Source organism: Hibiscus syriacus, unplaced genomic scaffold (genome assembly GCF_006381635.1).
Source record: "Hibiscus syriacus cultivar Baekdansim isolate YM2019G1 unplaced genomic scaffold, ASM638163v2 tig00110610_pilon, whole genome shotgun sequence".
In the NCBI taxonomy this organism is placed as follows: domain Eukaryota; kingdom Viridiplantae; phylum Streptophyta; class Magnoliopsida; order Malvales; family Malvaceae; genus Hibiscus; species Hibiscus syriacus.
The window spans coordinates 6,320,931-6,338,445 of NW_024062800.1; the positions used below are offsets into that span (position 1 = coordinate 6,320,931).

A 17,515-nucleotide genomic window follows, 5' to 3' on the forward strand; every position below is an offset into this window, starting at 1 on the left:
GGCTTGATTCTTGGCTTTCAGGTCATAATTTGGCAAAACGGATCACAAAATTGGACTTAAGACGTCAAAAAAGTCAAGAAGAAGGTTTTCAAAAAAAGTCAACAGTCAATGTTTCACCAGTTCGATTCGGATAATGTTAGACATGGGTCGGGTCGGGTCAGGTCGAGTCGACCCATCATCAAGCAGCCCACTAGGAGGTGGAATTTTCCCACACGCAGGGACAACGCTTGTAGGGCCTGTAGGGGTTGAAAATTTTTTGAAAAATCCCTACGTATATTTTAAGTGGTTTTGAGACAATTATAATGTTCGGTTCACAACGGTGAACGGCTGAAAGCTCGATTTTGAGATTTTGAAAAAATAATCTCTCACACGCTGACGACAACGGAGATAATCTGGACTCTAGTGGACTCTGGACTACACAAGGAACACAATGGTGCTGGAGGTATAAAAAACAAAGCAATAATCTGTGACAAAATATCGATCAAAGGCTTCCTTCTATAAGAGGAAAGGTTGAAAAGAGAGAGAAAAGGAGGGTTGAAACTTTCCAAAAATGGAAAGTTTTTGATTTTTTGGGTTTTAAACTCACACTTATAAAAAATAGTATAATTACACTATAGGTCCTCCTATTTTAGTATTTTCTGAATTTGGATCTGAATTTAATTAAAATTTCACTTTAGTCCTCGAAAAATTTTAAGAAACTTTTAGGCCTAATTTGGGGTGTGACAACTCTCCCTTTAAAAGAAATTTCGTCATCAAAATTCATCTGATAGAAATAGATGCAGAAACTGAGCCTCCAACGACCTAACTCTATGGACTGACCTACGAAACTCTGTACTGTCACTGAACTCTCAGTATTCTCTACCAGAATATTAAGAATCCCAAGAATAGAATACGACACATACGAATGGGTAGAACCATTATCAAACATGGCAGAGTAGAGAACTAATGAATAGTAATAGTACCTACAATCACATCAGGCTCATTGCGGTGCAGTCACGTCTAGCAGCGTAATCCAACGCAGGCTATCTAGTTGGCTAGACACCTACTCCGAGAAGCTCGACTTTTACTAGCGATCTCGATGCTCTCTCTTGACTATGGTTCTCTACTGGAGTCTGGACTGTACTTTGGGTACGAGCGGGAGTACGAGCTGGTGTTTGAACTGTAAGAGTTGGCTTTGGATATTCCCTCAAGAGATGGTCACTAGAACCACTTCTAAAACAGGTACCCAACTTCTTTTTGCATTCAACAAAATGACATCTTCTACAACATGCACATGTCGGCAAAGGCTGCAACCATGAAGAACCACCCTGACTAGAAACGTCACAGATGGCAAACCTGACATCTCAGACATGGCACTAACATCGCCTCTCTAAGGAGACTCACCCCTATCTCTCTTACTAGGGCATGAAGAAGAGTCAACAGAACCAGAAGGCCTCCTGAATTGGTCTCGGTCTCTATCTCTCTGATGCTACATACCCACTTGCTCTATTTTCTCAGCGGTCTTGGCTATCTCAATCAAGGCATCAAAATTATTCTCTCTATGGGTAGCAACTCGACTCCTGAACTCATACCTGAGTTCATTCTTGAATCACAAGCACTGGTCCAACTCTATATCAACAAGTCTAGCAGCGTAGCAGCTCATTCTGATAAAATCAATCTCATAATCCATAATAGACATATCACCCTACTCCAAATTTTGAAACTCCTAGCATCGTTCGTGCATGTATCTTTCTCCAATGTAGCGACTCCGAATACGTGCCTTGAAAAGATCCCAAGTCAACTGATTTCTCGAAATATTACCATAAATTGATTGCCACCATCTAAAACTCTCTTTCTTCAGCATAACTACAGCTCCCTTTAACTTTTTCTCAAGACTCAGGTCAATCTCGTCCATAATCCTCTATATCCTCTAACCAATACTCAGCGCCAGTCAGAGGTCCTCTAGTATTGCCCTCGAAACGGAACTACTCCAACAGCTACCAAAGACTTTAAAATCTTGATCGCAGACTTATTAGGGACTCTAGCAGCTCTCTGGAACATATAAAAGGCAAATCTATTGATCACATCCTCATCTATATCAGTGTCCTCCTCTTTAGTGACGGGAGGGTCTCCCGTAGGTGTAACCGGATTATCTCGAGAAATAAATAGATCTTCATATGGAATAGGGGGATCTGGAGGTAATATCGGATCGTCTATCCTAATAAAAGATCGAGTCGCTTACCCTCAGCCACGGCCACAACCTGGCCTACTACCTCTACCTGCACTCATCGAATAATTATACAATGCTCTACAGAAAGAAATTGAACCTTAGTTAGACTGGTATTAGGAATCTCAAATATATTTGAACTTATAAAATAAGGTGACACAATTTTTTGAAAATATCAAAAATATCTTTAAAATCCAAATTTTAGGACCCATCCATAGTTCGAGTGTTGAAAACCAATGGCTCTGATACTATTAATTGTAACCCCCTAAACTTGGCTTGGACGTCATGCCCAAATCTAGGAAGCTATATATATTATTTAGAAATTCTTTTATTATTTAAAACAATATTAAAATCCATATAACAATATAATATGGAATTAGTCATAAGAAATGTTCATACGATAAACATATATATATATATCATAAATCCTTATAAAACATATACAGAACAACATACTGGTGATACAGATATATCGAGATGGTAACAAAAATATGTGGCACCAAAGTATAACAAAAAGGCATATAGAGATATACAGTGGTACAAAATAGGAGTGGTCGGTCCTCATGATGCCAAGTCTGTTAGCCTATAGTCTGGTACTATCTGAAAAGGTTAAAAATTTACAGAATGAGCTAAAAAGCCCAGTGTGCTCATTTTGGTGTATAAAAACATATAGGTAAAATACTTCAGTGAAAAAAATTAGTTTATCAAACATGTTTTTCAAAATATAACCGTAACCCCATCTGATCACCAGAATGTGTAGGTTCCCTAGAACCATACACCAACCTATACACGCGGTAAGGCCTTATACATATAGCATAAAGACTTGTGGTAAGGACTTACCCTGAGCATAAAGAAGAGATGCATGCGGTGAGGACTTACCCTTAGCACAAGGTAAAAGGGCCTACGGTAACGACTTACCCTAAGCACAAAGTAGAGGAGCCTGCAGTAAGGACTTACCCTGAGCACAAAGCAAAGGAGCCTACGTTAAGGTCTTACAAGTCATAGACTAGGCCTGATATATTTCATCCAATAATACCCCAGATGAAAGAAATAAATATGTATGTATTCGAGTGAAGACGATAGTTTAATCCATTGAAATATGAAAATATTCCAGACTCAAAATCATATACAGAAAATACAAAAATCAAAGGTCATATCAGAAATGTACAGTAAATCCGATATCAAATAAACAATATTCAAAAAAATCAGGTATCGTGCCATAAAAATATTCAATATTATCATAAATCTAAAACAATTTAGATGAATAGATTAAAACAGTAATGTAACACCATCAGGAAACACACCTGTGCCGGTCTGAGTAGTTTTGTAAGAAAGTCTACTGCTGAGTTTGTCGATCACGATCATCAGCAGTGATAGATCAAGTAACTCTCGAGGAATGCAGATCAGGAAGATCTAGCAGACGGGAAGCACTAGATCTAACCGACCCTCGGTCAGGTGAAACACGAGTACCTTCCTAAAAAATATTCTCGAATCAATTCCATAGTCAAATCCTAAATAAATAAGAAAAATGCTAAAAATACTAAGCATTCTTGGATTAACGTGCTCGATTTGTTGCTTTCGAGTCAGAATTTGGCAAAACAGATCATGGAATCGGACTAAGGACGTCGAAAAAATCAAGATGAAAGTTTTCGAAAAAGTCAACACTAATCAATGGTCAACGGTTAATGGTCGAGCAACGGTCAACGGTTAATGGTCGAGCAATGGTCAACGGTCGGTCAACAGTCAATGGTCAAAATTAACGGTCAATGGTCAATGGAAGAGAGGTGTGGGGGCACGTGCAGGGCCTTAAGGGGTCAAAACAATTTTGGAAAAATTTCTAGGTATGTTTTAAGAGGTTTTGAGACACTTACTAAGCTCGGTTCACAGTGGTGAATGGAAGAGAGCTCGATTCGTCAGAAACTTAATCTTCCTCATCCCTACAACGACAACAGAGACAAGATGGACACTGGTGGACTTGCGACGACGCAAGGAACAAAATGGTATGGGAGATGTCGAAAATGAAGCAACGGTCGACGACAAAACGTCGACCAAAGGTTTCCTTCTATAAGAAGAAAGGTTGAAAAAAAGAGAAAAAAGGATTGAAATTTTCCAGAAATGTAAAGTTTTTGATTTTTGGGTTTTAAACCCACACTTATGAAAATGGTGTAAATACACTATAGGTCATCCAGTTTTAGTACTTTCTGAATTTAATCAAAATTTCACTTTAGTCCTAGAAAAAATTTAAGAAAATTTAGGCCCTAATTTGGGGTGTGACATTGAGAGTATGAAATCTTACTTTGAGTGTTATTTAGTTGATCATCGAATAATTGTAGTGTTGTTGAACCATTGCTCATGCATTTTAGCAGTCCAAAATCTGAAATATATTTGTAACTAATAAATGAATTTACTTGTAGTTGATTATATAGCTTTTCTAGTTCTTTGTCACTCTTTGATCATCTATGTGAATAACTTATTCAATTAGTTTTAATTTTGATTACAATATTCTCATCAAAAAAATTCTTAATAAAATTTAACTCATAATTAAAAAAATAAATGTTTAAATATTTTAACATATAAAAATATTTAATATTAATTAACTTAAACTCAATTTATATTTCAACATTAAAATAACTAACTTAATAGATTAAGTAAAACTAAAAATTAAATATTACATGAGAAAAAGATAGAAGAACTCTATCTCACATTCTTAGCAAATATAACATAAACACTCCACTATGCCTATATAAACTAACACCATTAGACTCTTAAACTCAAGGATTTAATATGAACCAAATTACATTGTTGGTCTTTATAGTTTTATTTTTTAATTTTTTAAACTGTATTTTTTAAAATGTACTTTATGGAAATTTGGGAAAGGCTTGCCCCATTGGATGCGCTTCCCATGTATCATGCCACCTCAGCGAAGGCACCCCCTTGGGATGCGCCTTTTCGTCACATGTGCAAAACGTGACCCTAAACGTACCTTCTTACCTCGATTTTAAAAAGGGTATTAGTTTGGTAAATATTTGGAAAAAGGGTGTCAGAATGAAGTTTTTAATTATTGGGTGATTTTCGAATAAAATTACCTAATTTTGAATAAGTTCTCATATCCTATTTCCTTAGTTATCTTTTAGTCTTAATATTAATTGTCTTGATCTTTATTATATTATTCTTAATCAATTGTGTATTTTTCAAGCAACTTTCTCCTCCAAAAATCCTAATTGTCATTGCACACCCTTCTTCCTTCTCTCTAATTCTTTGATTGAGTCTATATCTTTAGGCTTGAATTCTTCAACTACAAACAACGCTCAACAATCTAATAACATCTCCTATTAATGAAAACATTCATTATCAAAGAACTTAAAATCTTTAAATATATATTACATTATATTCGTCCCAAATTTATAAAAATAATATTCAAATACAATTACATTATGCAAATATGAAAGCCCAATTACACGATTCGTATATAATCAAACCTAGTTACATAACTCAATCATGATGGACTATTATATAGACATATTTGCTCATCAACCTACCAACTAATAATTCATCAAATTATTTTATTATTATTTTTTTATTAATTCTGATTATATTTATAAAATTTATAATTTTTAAAATACAATAATTTTAATTAATAAAAAATAAATTCATTTTTTACTAATTAATGTATTCCATTATTTTTTATAATTTTAAATATATATTTTTAAATATATTTATAATTTAAAAAATAAATTGTAAAATTTCATATATTTGTAAAGATACATTTTAATTTTTTTGGAATTATTATTTGAAATTATCAAAAAGTATATATAAAAAACTAGTTATAATTGAAGGAGTAAATAAGATACCTTCTTATAATTTAGTATGCTATGTTATCCCTTAACGACATCAAGAGTCAGTACTTTTTTTTAATAAAATTCAAACTTTGATATTCTTTTTATAACTTTTGAAAGCTAAATAATAAAAAAATTATGTTATCATAGTTTAATGATTATTTGTAAATTTTATTCTATTTCATATTAATACACATTGTTGTATGAAATTCCCCGTAGACTTATCTTAAAACAAAAGCATTTTGATGCGACGAGAAACCCAAATTGAATCTAAGAGTTATTTCGCATGTTTTGAAGGGTTTCATATTTTTACCTTTTAGTCCTTTTACTATCTCCATTAATACGATTTAGTGTTTTTTCAATATTTTATTTATAATTTTTCCTTTAAGTTTGCATTTAGTATGATTCAACCCTTTTTATTTATTTCGTTTACATTTAAGCTTCTTAATTTTATTTCTTTCAGCTTTGCCCTATCGTGTACAAGAGAAAAAAATGATATGATAAATAGTATTTTCCTCTTTTTTTTCTTTTTTTTAAATAGCTAGTAAAAGCTGCTACTTGTTACTTAAGATATTAGTATTAAGAATATAAATTATTTTTAAAAATAGTAAACAATGGACAAAAGGGATGTATTATTCGGTTGACATCTTAATAATAAAAACAAAACACAAGCATGGGTGTATGCCTAAACTTTACATGACATAAATAACCAAATTATGGCCCTCATTCTCACGTTTGTAATGAGTGATTTGTGATTATTATATATATTTTTCAAGATCTTCAATAGCTTATGTTTATATTATTTTAATAGAGTTGATTTTTTCACCAGAGTTGATTTTAGATGAGAAAAGATTTGTTTTAATATTTATTTTTCTTATTTATTAAATCAACTCAATCAGGTGGGTTACCCTACGATGAGCCTCTGCAAAACTCAATCTGGATTTATTGATTAATTGATCAAATACAAGTGACTAATTTTAAAAATATATATTTATTAATCGACTAAATACATTACATTCATATTCTTTTATATACATATTTAAATAATTTTTTTATTAATTAGGACTCACTCATATTTACAAATCCTCTATCTATGAATAGAAAACTAAAATAGCACAAAAAAAACCAATGGGAGAATTAGGGTTTATTAGAAAATTAAGGTGACATGTCTTTATCATAATGTGGTATCAACCTAATCATCTAATCACACTCTAACATGATTGCTCGGGTTTGATTGATGTTACTTTCTTTATATAGAGGTGCAAATTAAACACTAAACATACATGCTATTAAATTATTAACTCTATTTAATTTGAATTGCATCTATTTATTTTTGTGTATTTAAATTTCAATTAATTTGAATTAATATTGAGTGATTAAATTTAAATTATTATTGGATGATTTAATGATAGAAGAAATTGTTATATTTTATAAAAAAATTAAATTTATATAATTATATCTATAAAATTTGTGCGCATTGAATTACCAAATGCGACGATTTATTAGCCTATTTAGTCCTACATGCACACATATCAAATCCCACTTACCGGACCTTAGACATGATAATTTATAACTTAACTTTGTATTTTAATAATACTAGTAATAATTTATTTAAATTTAATTATAAAATATATTAATATATATTTTTAATTTCATGAACAATTATCGGAATCTAAAGCGAGTTCCATGGGCACTTATATAATATATACAAACATAAAAGGAAAGTATAGTTACTATAGTTAATTTGTATTTATGCTTTGGATATTATATATATAATCAAAGTTTGGTGGGGAGTCATGACACACGTCATTATTGTTTTGTAACAGTGAAAAGCAAAACAGATGTTTTTGTTCTTACAATAATTACAACATGTTTGTTTGAATGAACTCGACATGATCATAAGTAGATAGGCATATATATATATATATATATATTCATGTAACATATCTCATCAAATCATGATATATTTATTTCTATTCTTAGGTTTTTTAAATAAATCTAGATAAATATAAGTAGTATTTATTTAAATATAATTTTTAATCGGTTACTATTAAACACTCACATATTGATATTCTCATTCCTGATGCATGAACATGAAACTTCAAGAGATAATAACAATTTTTTAATACTAAAATTATTTGATTCGTACTTATTTTTAAGTTATATAGTCCTATAATTAAAATGAACATATGATTATTGAAAGCACGGCGTGTCCTACAAGAGAGATCATAATTAGGATAAAGGTACAAACATGTTTTTAGTTATTTAGGTTTGATTTGAAGAAAAATAATTTTGTTTGATTGTTGTTGAGAGAAGCGTGTGATAAATCTAATATATAAATGATTTTAATATAATATAAAATAAGTAAGTAAATATTATTTTTTTATAAGATAAAATCATAAACTTCAAATATTTGTTCAAAACTCTTAAATCAGTTTCTAAGTAAAATTTATGTCAAAAATATATATTTTGAAATAGTTTATAATATTTGTCTGTTGGTTTTTGGCAAATATCTCACATTGGTTTTGTATAAGGAGGAGGAGAAATTCTTTTGTTATAAATAGAGCCCTCCTCCTCCTTAGTTTATCATCCCACAAATATAAGCGTTCTTCACTATTAAAGGTTATTTGTACTCTTTCTCTCTTTGTAATATTTCCTCTATTAGTGAAATATTATTTTAGTAGTGTTCGAGGAGGTAGGTAAAATTTTGGCCTAACCTTGTTAAATTTTGGTGTTCTCTTTTAATGTCTATTTAATAGCTATTGTCGGGTATAGTTGTTGTTAATTATTGTCCTATTAAAATTACTTGTCTTGGTAGTTCTGTCTAAGGAAAGTGGGTTTTAAGAGGGACCATTGTGACCCATCCTCTTTCCTGAGAATCTACCTTGGTGTGATTTTTAGTACAATCGTTTTCACACTAGTCACCTAGATAATAGTTTTCAAGGTGAATTTGTTATTATTGGTGGAAATTAACCCGAATTCCACAACAATTGGTATCAGCGCTCTTGGTTTATTTTAGTATGCTCTGTGGTTGTGGCTTAGGCTGATCTTTCACATAAGAAAAAATTTCCTTGGGATAATTGGCATTCCTCATTAACAGCTATTAAATAGAATTTGTAGCAGAAATGACAGACGCAACAAAAACATCCACATCGTCGTCAACAGCTATGACAAATGTTAAGATTTGCAGTGGAGATTTTTGATGGCACTGGTCATTTCGGCATGTGGCAAAGTGAGGTTCTAGATGCCCTATTTCAGCAGGGTCTAGACATTGCTATTGAAGGAGAGAAACCAGATGATGTTGAGGAGAAAGAATGGAAGAGGATCAATAGATTGGCATGTGGTACTATTCGATCATGTCTTTCTAGAGAGCAGAAATATGCATTTTCTAAGGAAACTTCTGCAAGTAAATTGTGGAAGGCACTAGAGGAGAAGTTTTTGAAGAAAAGTGGTCAGAACAAGCTCTACATGAAAAAGAGATTGTTCCGTACTAGGTACCACTATGAATGATCACATTACTAGCTTTAATCAGCTGGTGACTGATCTAATGAATATGGACGTGACTTTTGAAGACGAAGATCTGGCTCTGATGTTGATGAGATTACTTCCTGATGAGTTTGAGTATCTTGAAACTACTCTACTTTATGGGAAAGTTGATGTGTCCCTCAGTGAAGTAACTGCTGCCTTGTATAGTTATGAATTGAGAAAGAAAGACAAACAAGAAAACACAAGTGTCGAAGCATAATCTCTTGTTGTTAGAGGCCGTTCGAAGAGTCAGAATAAAGGAAGAATAGGGAGATCGAAGTCAAAGTTCAGATTGAGCAAAGTTGAATATGCCTTTTGTCGAGAAAAAAGGCACTGGAAGAAAGAAAGTCCCAGGCTAAAGAACAAAGTCAAACCTGAAAGGGGAAAGGTTGTCTCAGAATCAAATGTGGTCGAGTATGATGATGCAGATTCAGATTTCGCATTCGCTGCTATGCCATCAACCAGTTGTTCCAGTTCATGGCTGTTAGATTCAACTTGTAGCCACCATATGACCCCCAATAGAGAATGGTTCTTTGATTTTAAAGAACTAAAAGGTGGAATTATCTACACAACAAATAATTCCCCTCTTGACACACTTGGGATTGGTTCAATTCGCTTGAGGAATCAGGATGGATCAATCAGAACCTTAACAGATGTCCATTATATACTAGATTTAATTAGAAATCTCATCTCTGTGGGAACCTTAGAGTCAAAAGGTTTAGAAGTGAAGGCAAAAGATGAGATTATGAGGATTATCTCTGGTGCACTGGTGATAATGAAGGGAATCCGGAAAAGAAATAATGTGTATTACTTTCTGGGTAGTACAATTATTGGATCAGCAGCAGTGGCAGCTTCTACTGATGAACATGAGTCAGAAGCAACTAGGTTATGACATATGCGCTTGGGGCATGTTGGTGAAAAATCCTTGAAATTGCTGATAGATCAAGGATTATTGAAGGGTACTCGGGCTTGCAAATTAGCTTTTTGTGAGCATTGCATCAAAGGGAAGAAGACGAGGGTGAAATTTGGAATAACAATCCATGATACTAAAGGTATTTTGGATTATGTTCATTCAGATGTATGGAGGCCTTCCAAGACAACTTATTTGGGAGGAACACACTATTATGTCACCTTTGTTGATGATTTTTCCCGGAGAGTTTGGGTGTATACAATGAAGACAAAGGATGAGGTGTTAGGATTTTTCTTTAAATGGAAAAAGATGGTGGAGACTCAAAAGGCAGAAAAATCAAACGTCTCCGTACTGACAATGGTGGAGAGTACAAAAATGATCCATTTATGAAAGTATGTGAAGAAGAAGGTATTGTCAGGCACTTCACTGTCAGAAGTACACCACAACAGAATGTGGCGGTAGAGCGTATGAATCAGACATTAGTGGAGAAGGTTCGGTGTATGTTATCTAATGCTGGGTTAGGCAAATAATTTTGGGATGAGGCTTTGGTCTATGCTTGTCATCTTGTCAACCGCTTACCATCGAATACTATTGGTGGTAAAACACCATTAGAGAAATGGTTTGGAGAACCTGCTACAGATTATGATTCCTTACATGTGTTTGGTTCCACTACATACTACCATGTTAAGGAGTCAAAGCTGGATCCAATAGCAAAGAAGGCAATCTTTATGGGGATCACCTCTGGTGTGAAAGGCTATCGTCTTTGGTGTCCAGAAACAAAGAAAATAATCTTCAGTAGAGATGTTACCTTTGATGAATCTACCATGTTGAGAAAGGCGACTTCAGAAAAATTGGAGCAGACAGATGGAACTCCCAAACAGGTGGAGTTTGAAGGAAGCAGAATTGACCCAGCCAGTAAAGAAACTAATGTTGACTCTCCTATGGTAGAAGAAGAGTCAGATGAAGAAGAGGTTCAGACCCAAGAACCTCCACAGCAACATGAATCAATTGCACTCAGAAAGGGAAAGAATACCATTAAACAACCTGCTCGTTATGCTGATATGGTCTCTTTTGCATCACCAATTGCAATTGATGACGTTCCTACCACTTTTAATGAAGCAGAGAACATAAAAAGTGGAGGATCGCCATGAATGAAGAAATGCAATCCCTTCAAAAGAATCAGACGTGAAAACTAGCTAGTCTTCCGAAGGGAAAGAAGGCAATTGGGTGCAAGTGGGTATATGCAAAGAAAGATTGATTTCCTGACAAGAATAACATCCGCTACAAAGCAAGATTGGTGGCTAAAGGCTACGCTCAAACGGAGGGAGTTGATTATAATGAAGTATTTTCTCCAGTTGTAAAACATTCCTCCATCAGAATTTTGTTGGCTTTGGTAGCACAGTTGGATTTGGAACTAGTTCAGATGGATGTAAAAACTACATTTTTACATGGAGATTTGGATGAGGAAATCTACATGACTCAGCCAGATGGATTCAAAGTTGCTGAAAAAGAAGAGATGGTGTGCAAATTAGAAAAATCGCTATACGGATTGAAGCAATCTCCAAGACAGTGGTACAAGTGATTTGACAAGTTTATGATAGGGTAGAAGTACACAAGAAGAAAATATGATCATTGTGTGTATTTACGCAAGCTACAAGACGGATCCTATATATATACTCTTCTTTATGTTGATGATATGCTGATAGCTTCCAGGAGTCAGACAGAAATTGCGAAACTAAAGACTCAATTGAACAGGGAGTTTGAGATGAAGGATCTTGGTGAAACAAAGAAGATTCTAGGCATGGAGATATCAAGGGATAAAAAATTGGGGAGGCTTTCTTTGTCTCAGAAAGAATATCTGAGAAAGGTACTAAAACGTTTTGGTATGAATGAGAAGTCAAAACCAGTTAGTACACCTCTTGCTCCTCATTTCAAGCTTGGTGCATCCATGTCACCTAAGGATGATGCAGAACGGGAATACATGTCAAAGGTTCCGTATATAAGTGTTGTTGGTAGCTTAATGTATGCAATGGTGTGTACGAGACCCAATATTTCACAGGCAGTTGGGGTTGTGAGCAAGTATATGCATGATCCTGGAAAGGAGCATTGAGAAGCTGTGAAATGGATTATGCGGTATATTCTTAACACCGTAGATATTGGTTTGGTCTTTCAGCAGGACAAACAAGATGGTTAGTGTGTAGTTGGGTATTGTGATTCAGACTATGCAGGTGATTTGGACAAGCGTGGATCAACTACTGGTTATGTGTTTACATTTGCAAAAGCACCAGTCAGTTGGAAGTCCACCTTACAGTCAACAGTGGCTTTGCTACTATAGAGGCTGAGTATATGGCAGTTACAGAGGCTGTGAAGGAGGCAATTTGGCTTCAAGGGTTGTTTGGTGAATTGGGAATGGAACAAAAGCACATCAAAGTGCACTGTGATAGTCAGAGTGCTATTCATTTAGCAAAGAACCAAGTTTACCATGCAAGGACGAAGCACATCGATGTTCGATATCACTTTGTACGAGAGATTCTAGAAGAAGGTGGAGTCATAATCCAAAAGATTCGGACCACTGAGAATCTTGCTGATATGTTGACAAAAGTGGTAACTGCGGTCAAGTTTAAACATTGTTTAGACTTGGTCAATATTGTTACAAATTGAAAGATGAATTTGCAGACACTACTGAAGATTGGATTTTTTGAGAGACGTGTGTGGAATTTGCCAAGGTGGAGATTTGTTGGTTTTTGGCAAATATCCCACATTGGTTTTGTATAAGGAGGAGGGGAAATTCTTTTGTTATAAATAGAGCCCTCCTCCTCCTTAGTTTATCATCCCACAAATATAAGCCTTCTTCACTATTAAAGGCTATTTGTACTCTTTCTCTCTTTGTAATATTTCCTCTATTAGTGAAATATTATTTTAGTAGTGTTCGAGGAGGTAGGTAAAATTTTGGCCTAACCTCGTTAAATTTTGGTGTTCTCTTTTAATGTCTATTTAATAGCTATTATTGGGTATAGTTGTTGTTAATTATTGTCCTATTAAAATTACTTGTCTTGGTAGTTCTGTCTAAGGAAAGTGGGTTATAAGAGGGACCATTATGACCCCTCCTCTTTCCTGGGAATCTACCTTGGTGTGATTTTTAGTACAATCATTTTCACACTAGTCACCTAGATAATAGTTTTCAAGGTGAATTTGTTATTATTGGTGGAAATTAACCCGAATTCCACAACATTGTCTATGTTGAAATTCTTTCAAAATACCAAAAATCTCTTCCTCTTTTTTGTCTAGAATTTCAAAACTCAAACATAAATTTTAAAACTTTGAAAATTTGTGAGTTGATTTCAAAATTCTCTTGAAAGTTTCGACACTTCTATTAAAAATTTAGAAACTTGAGTTTTCGATTGTTAAAATTTTATATTTTTGTTTTAAAAGTTTTAAAAAATTCATTCAGAATTTTAAAATTTTATGAGCAGATAATCTCTTAACGTGTGAATTTAAAAATTCCTCCAAAGTTTTAAATAGTGAGAGCATGTAAATATATTATCTTGTAAGACTTCATTCTTATTTGCTTATGTGTTTATTTTATGAGAAAATATGTATTATTTAGATTTACAAGATGTTGAAATTGAAATTTTTATAAGATAAGCTTTTTCTTACACCTTAAGCTCAACTAAATCAATTAGATATTGAAATTGAAACTCTAAATTTACAAGATGTTCATTTATGAAAAGTGGTTGGATGAATCAAATGATTTAATCAACTAAATTGAAGTTCATGCTCAAGTTAACAAATAACTAAACCGAATTTCATTCTTTGAGTTATAGTACTCGAATAATTTTACAATTACAAGTTCTTTGTTCACATTAGAAGTATAATTATAGGGTAGCATGTATAGGTTTTGAAGTATAAATCTATGAGTAGATATATTTTTGTGGGACATTTTGGATGGTTGTTGTAAATTCACAAGGCACACTTTCTTGTGAAGTCAAATGAGATGTCATTGTGGGCGACACTGCTATTATTATAAAGTGATGTAAGAATCGAAAAAAAAGCCCTTAAAGATGAACCAAATAGTCAGTTTCCCTTATTTGTTTTAGCATTTAGCCATGAAAATTTTATTTTTAGGTAAAAAGTTACTATTTTAGAGTGTTTACCATTTGTTAATTAACTATTTTTATTTATAGAGGGTTTTTTTTCTCAAAATGAAACGTTGGATGTCAAAATATTAAAAAGATATGGGTCAAAATTACTATTTAATAAAAAGTTTTGAGTTTTTTATTATATTATGCTAGACAAGAATCTAAAAAATAAGGGTAAAGCACACAAATAGTCCATCGATTATAGGAAATTGTTTTGTTGAATCCCCTGACTATTAAAGTTACAAAATTCTCCATTGACTATAGGAGTTGCTTTGTTGAGTCCCTAAACTATTAAAAATTACAAAATGGCCATTCGAGTATTTTATTTTTGGAAATTAGTCACTCAAGTATTCATACGTTCTAACTTGTCATTTTTCGTTAAAAAACTAACATTTGTCTGAGTTGAGCGTTAATATACTTACTAAGATATAGTAAAATTTGATCCCAAAACAGTTTCACATGAATAGTCGTTTGAGATTGTGAGATTATATTTAATTATATCATAGTTAACAGATTAACATCCAGTTCAAACTGCCGTCAATATTATAACGGAAAAGAACGAATTTAGAAAATATATATTCAGATAACAGTTTTATAACTGTTAATAGTTAGGAGATTCAACAAAATAACACCCTATAATCAGTGGATCGTTTTGTAATTTTCAATAATTGAGGGATTTAACTGTACTTTGCCAAAAAGATAAGAGGGGCCTAGAAGAACTACTATACACGGGGCGTCAACAAAAACATGGGATGTTGAAACGACAAGATGCACGCGGATGAAACCCTTAATGACATTTGCTTTACAGTTATGTCTCCAGTTTTTCGCACGAGTGCTTGTCGTCTATATACAAACAATTCAACCAGAACAAGAAAGATAATGGTTTACCACTGTGAACTCGACAATTATTTCTGTAGATTTAGATATGGTTGTTCTTCGATTGCGAAAGATATAATAATTTTCGTGTTTGAGGGGCATTTGAGTCATCTACAACCCTGCAATGGCCGATACTTTTTCTATATATTTCCATGGACATTGAAACAAAACTTAAACCATCAAGGTGGTCGGTTTTTCTTTCATTTTTTTAGCATGAACTCATCAGGCAACAGTGTCGATGCCGAACCGCAATCTTCGTCGACCTTGAAGCTATTTGGTATTAGAGTCAGTGCCGATTACGAATGCCCTCCAAGAGTTCGTAGAAATGTCAGTGAGTACAGGAGATTCGAGTGCCAATTTTGTCACAGAGGATTCGCAAATTCTCAAGCTTTGGGTGGGCATCAAAATGCGCATAAAAGAGAACGACGAGCCAACCAAGGTTCATTTTTCAGTCATCGTCAACAACAACGATTTGTGACGACGGGACCGGTTATCTCGCCGCATTCAGCTCGGTCGAGGCGGTTGATTTATGGCAGAGGGTCCACAAGCATGGGTCCAAGGGGTGGTCTGTCAGCATCAGCACCATCTTTGCCAATGTTAACACTAAGGGATCCTTGTCCCTTTCATGCTGGGAGTGGGGCGCAACAAGGTCAGAGTCTGGGACCATTTCAAGTACAAATTCATGAAGTTGGCGTGGGCTCAACGTCGGAGTCATCATCAGTGGTTAAGGAAGTAAACGAACCAGGTGACATTGATCTCCATCTTCGGCTAGCACCATCAGGGATTTAAACTACAATTACAGTCACACTTTTGATTGCGTTGCTTTAACGTTATTGCCACAATAGTGGGTGTTATAATAATTATTGCGGATATCACAATTGTAAAATAACAATTTCAGATGATATTTTTATAATTATATAACGGCCCTATTTTGATAATAGCTCTGTAAATCCATGAAGACATTTTACTACTACTGCCACCTCCAGATGATTGAGCCAATGACGATTAAACGCTTTTATGCTGGCTTTGAATTTTAGTCCAACATAGATGTCAGATTCGTAGATATGGTCTAACATATATGCTTTTAATTTTTATTTTTTTTTTAAATATGTTTTGTGGACCATATCCTTAACACGAAGAAACCATGTTGTCACCAAATCATCTCCAAATTGACCCGATTTTCTCAACGAGAAGGAACAACGTCATCTTCAGCAAACAATTTACCTGAAAGCGACCAGATCTCTTCAACATGGATGAGCAGTGTCGTCTTCGACACCAAATTTTCCAGAGTGACCCTACCTCCTCAACGCGAAGGAGCAGTGTCATCCTCCTACAATCAAACTACCTTAACGCGAAAGAATCGTGTTGTCACCAAATTATCTCCAGATTGACCCGATTTCCTCAACGATAAGGAACAACGTCATCTTCAGTAAACAATTTACCTGAAAGTGACCATATCTATTTCACATGGATAAACTGTGTCGTCTTCAACACCAAAAATTTCCAGAGTGACCCGACCTCCTTAACGCGAAGGAGTAGTGTCATCCTCCGACAATCAGACTTCCTCAACGCGAAGGAACCGTGTTGTCACAAATTATCTCTAGATTGACCTGATTTCCACAACGAGAAGGAACAGTGTCATCTCCAGCAAACAATTTACCTGAAAACGACCAGATCTCTTCAACATGGGTGAGCAGTGTCGTCTTCAACTCCAAATTATTTCTAGAGTGACCCGACCTCCTCAACGTGAAAGAGCAGTGTCATCCTTCGATAATCAAACTTCCTCAACACGAAGGAACTGTGTTGTCACCAAAATTATCTCTTGATTGTCCCAATTTCCTCAACGAGAAGGAACAACGTCATCTCCAGCAAACAATTTACCTGAAAAACGACAAGATCTCTTCAACAAGGATGAACAGTGTCGTCTTCAACTCCAAAGTATTTCCATATTGACCCGATCTCCTCAACGCAAAGGAGCAATTTCATCCTCAGACAATCAGATTTCCTCAACACGAAGGAACTG

General features: G+C 34.2%; 1 protein-coding gene across 1 annotated transcript; it reads left to right on the forward strand.

The window, feature by feature from the left end:
• Positions 1 to 15,705: 15,705 nt before the first annotated feature.
• LOC120135689 (zinc finger protein KNUCKLES-like) lies at positions 15,706 to 16,281 on the forward strand. The gene has a single exon (XM_039151917.1). The coding sequence runs from the start codon at positions 15,706 to 15,708 to the stop codon at positions 16,279 to 16,281; it is 576 nt and encodes a 191-aa protein (XP_039007848.1).
• The last annotated feature ends 1,234 nt before the right edge of the window (positions 16,282 to 17,515 follow it).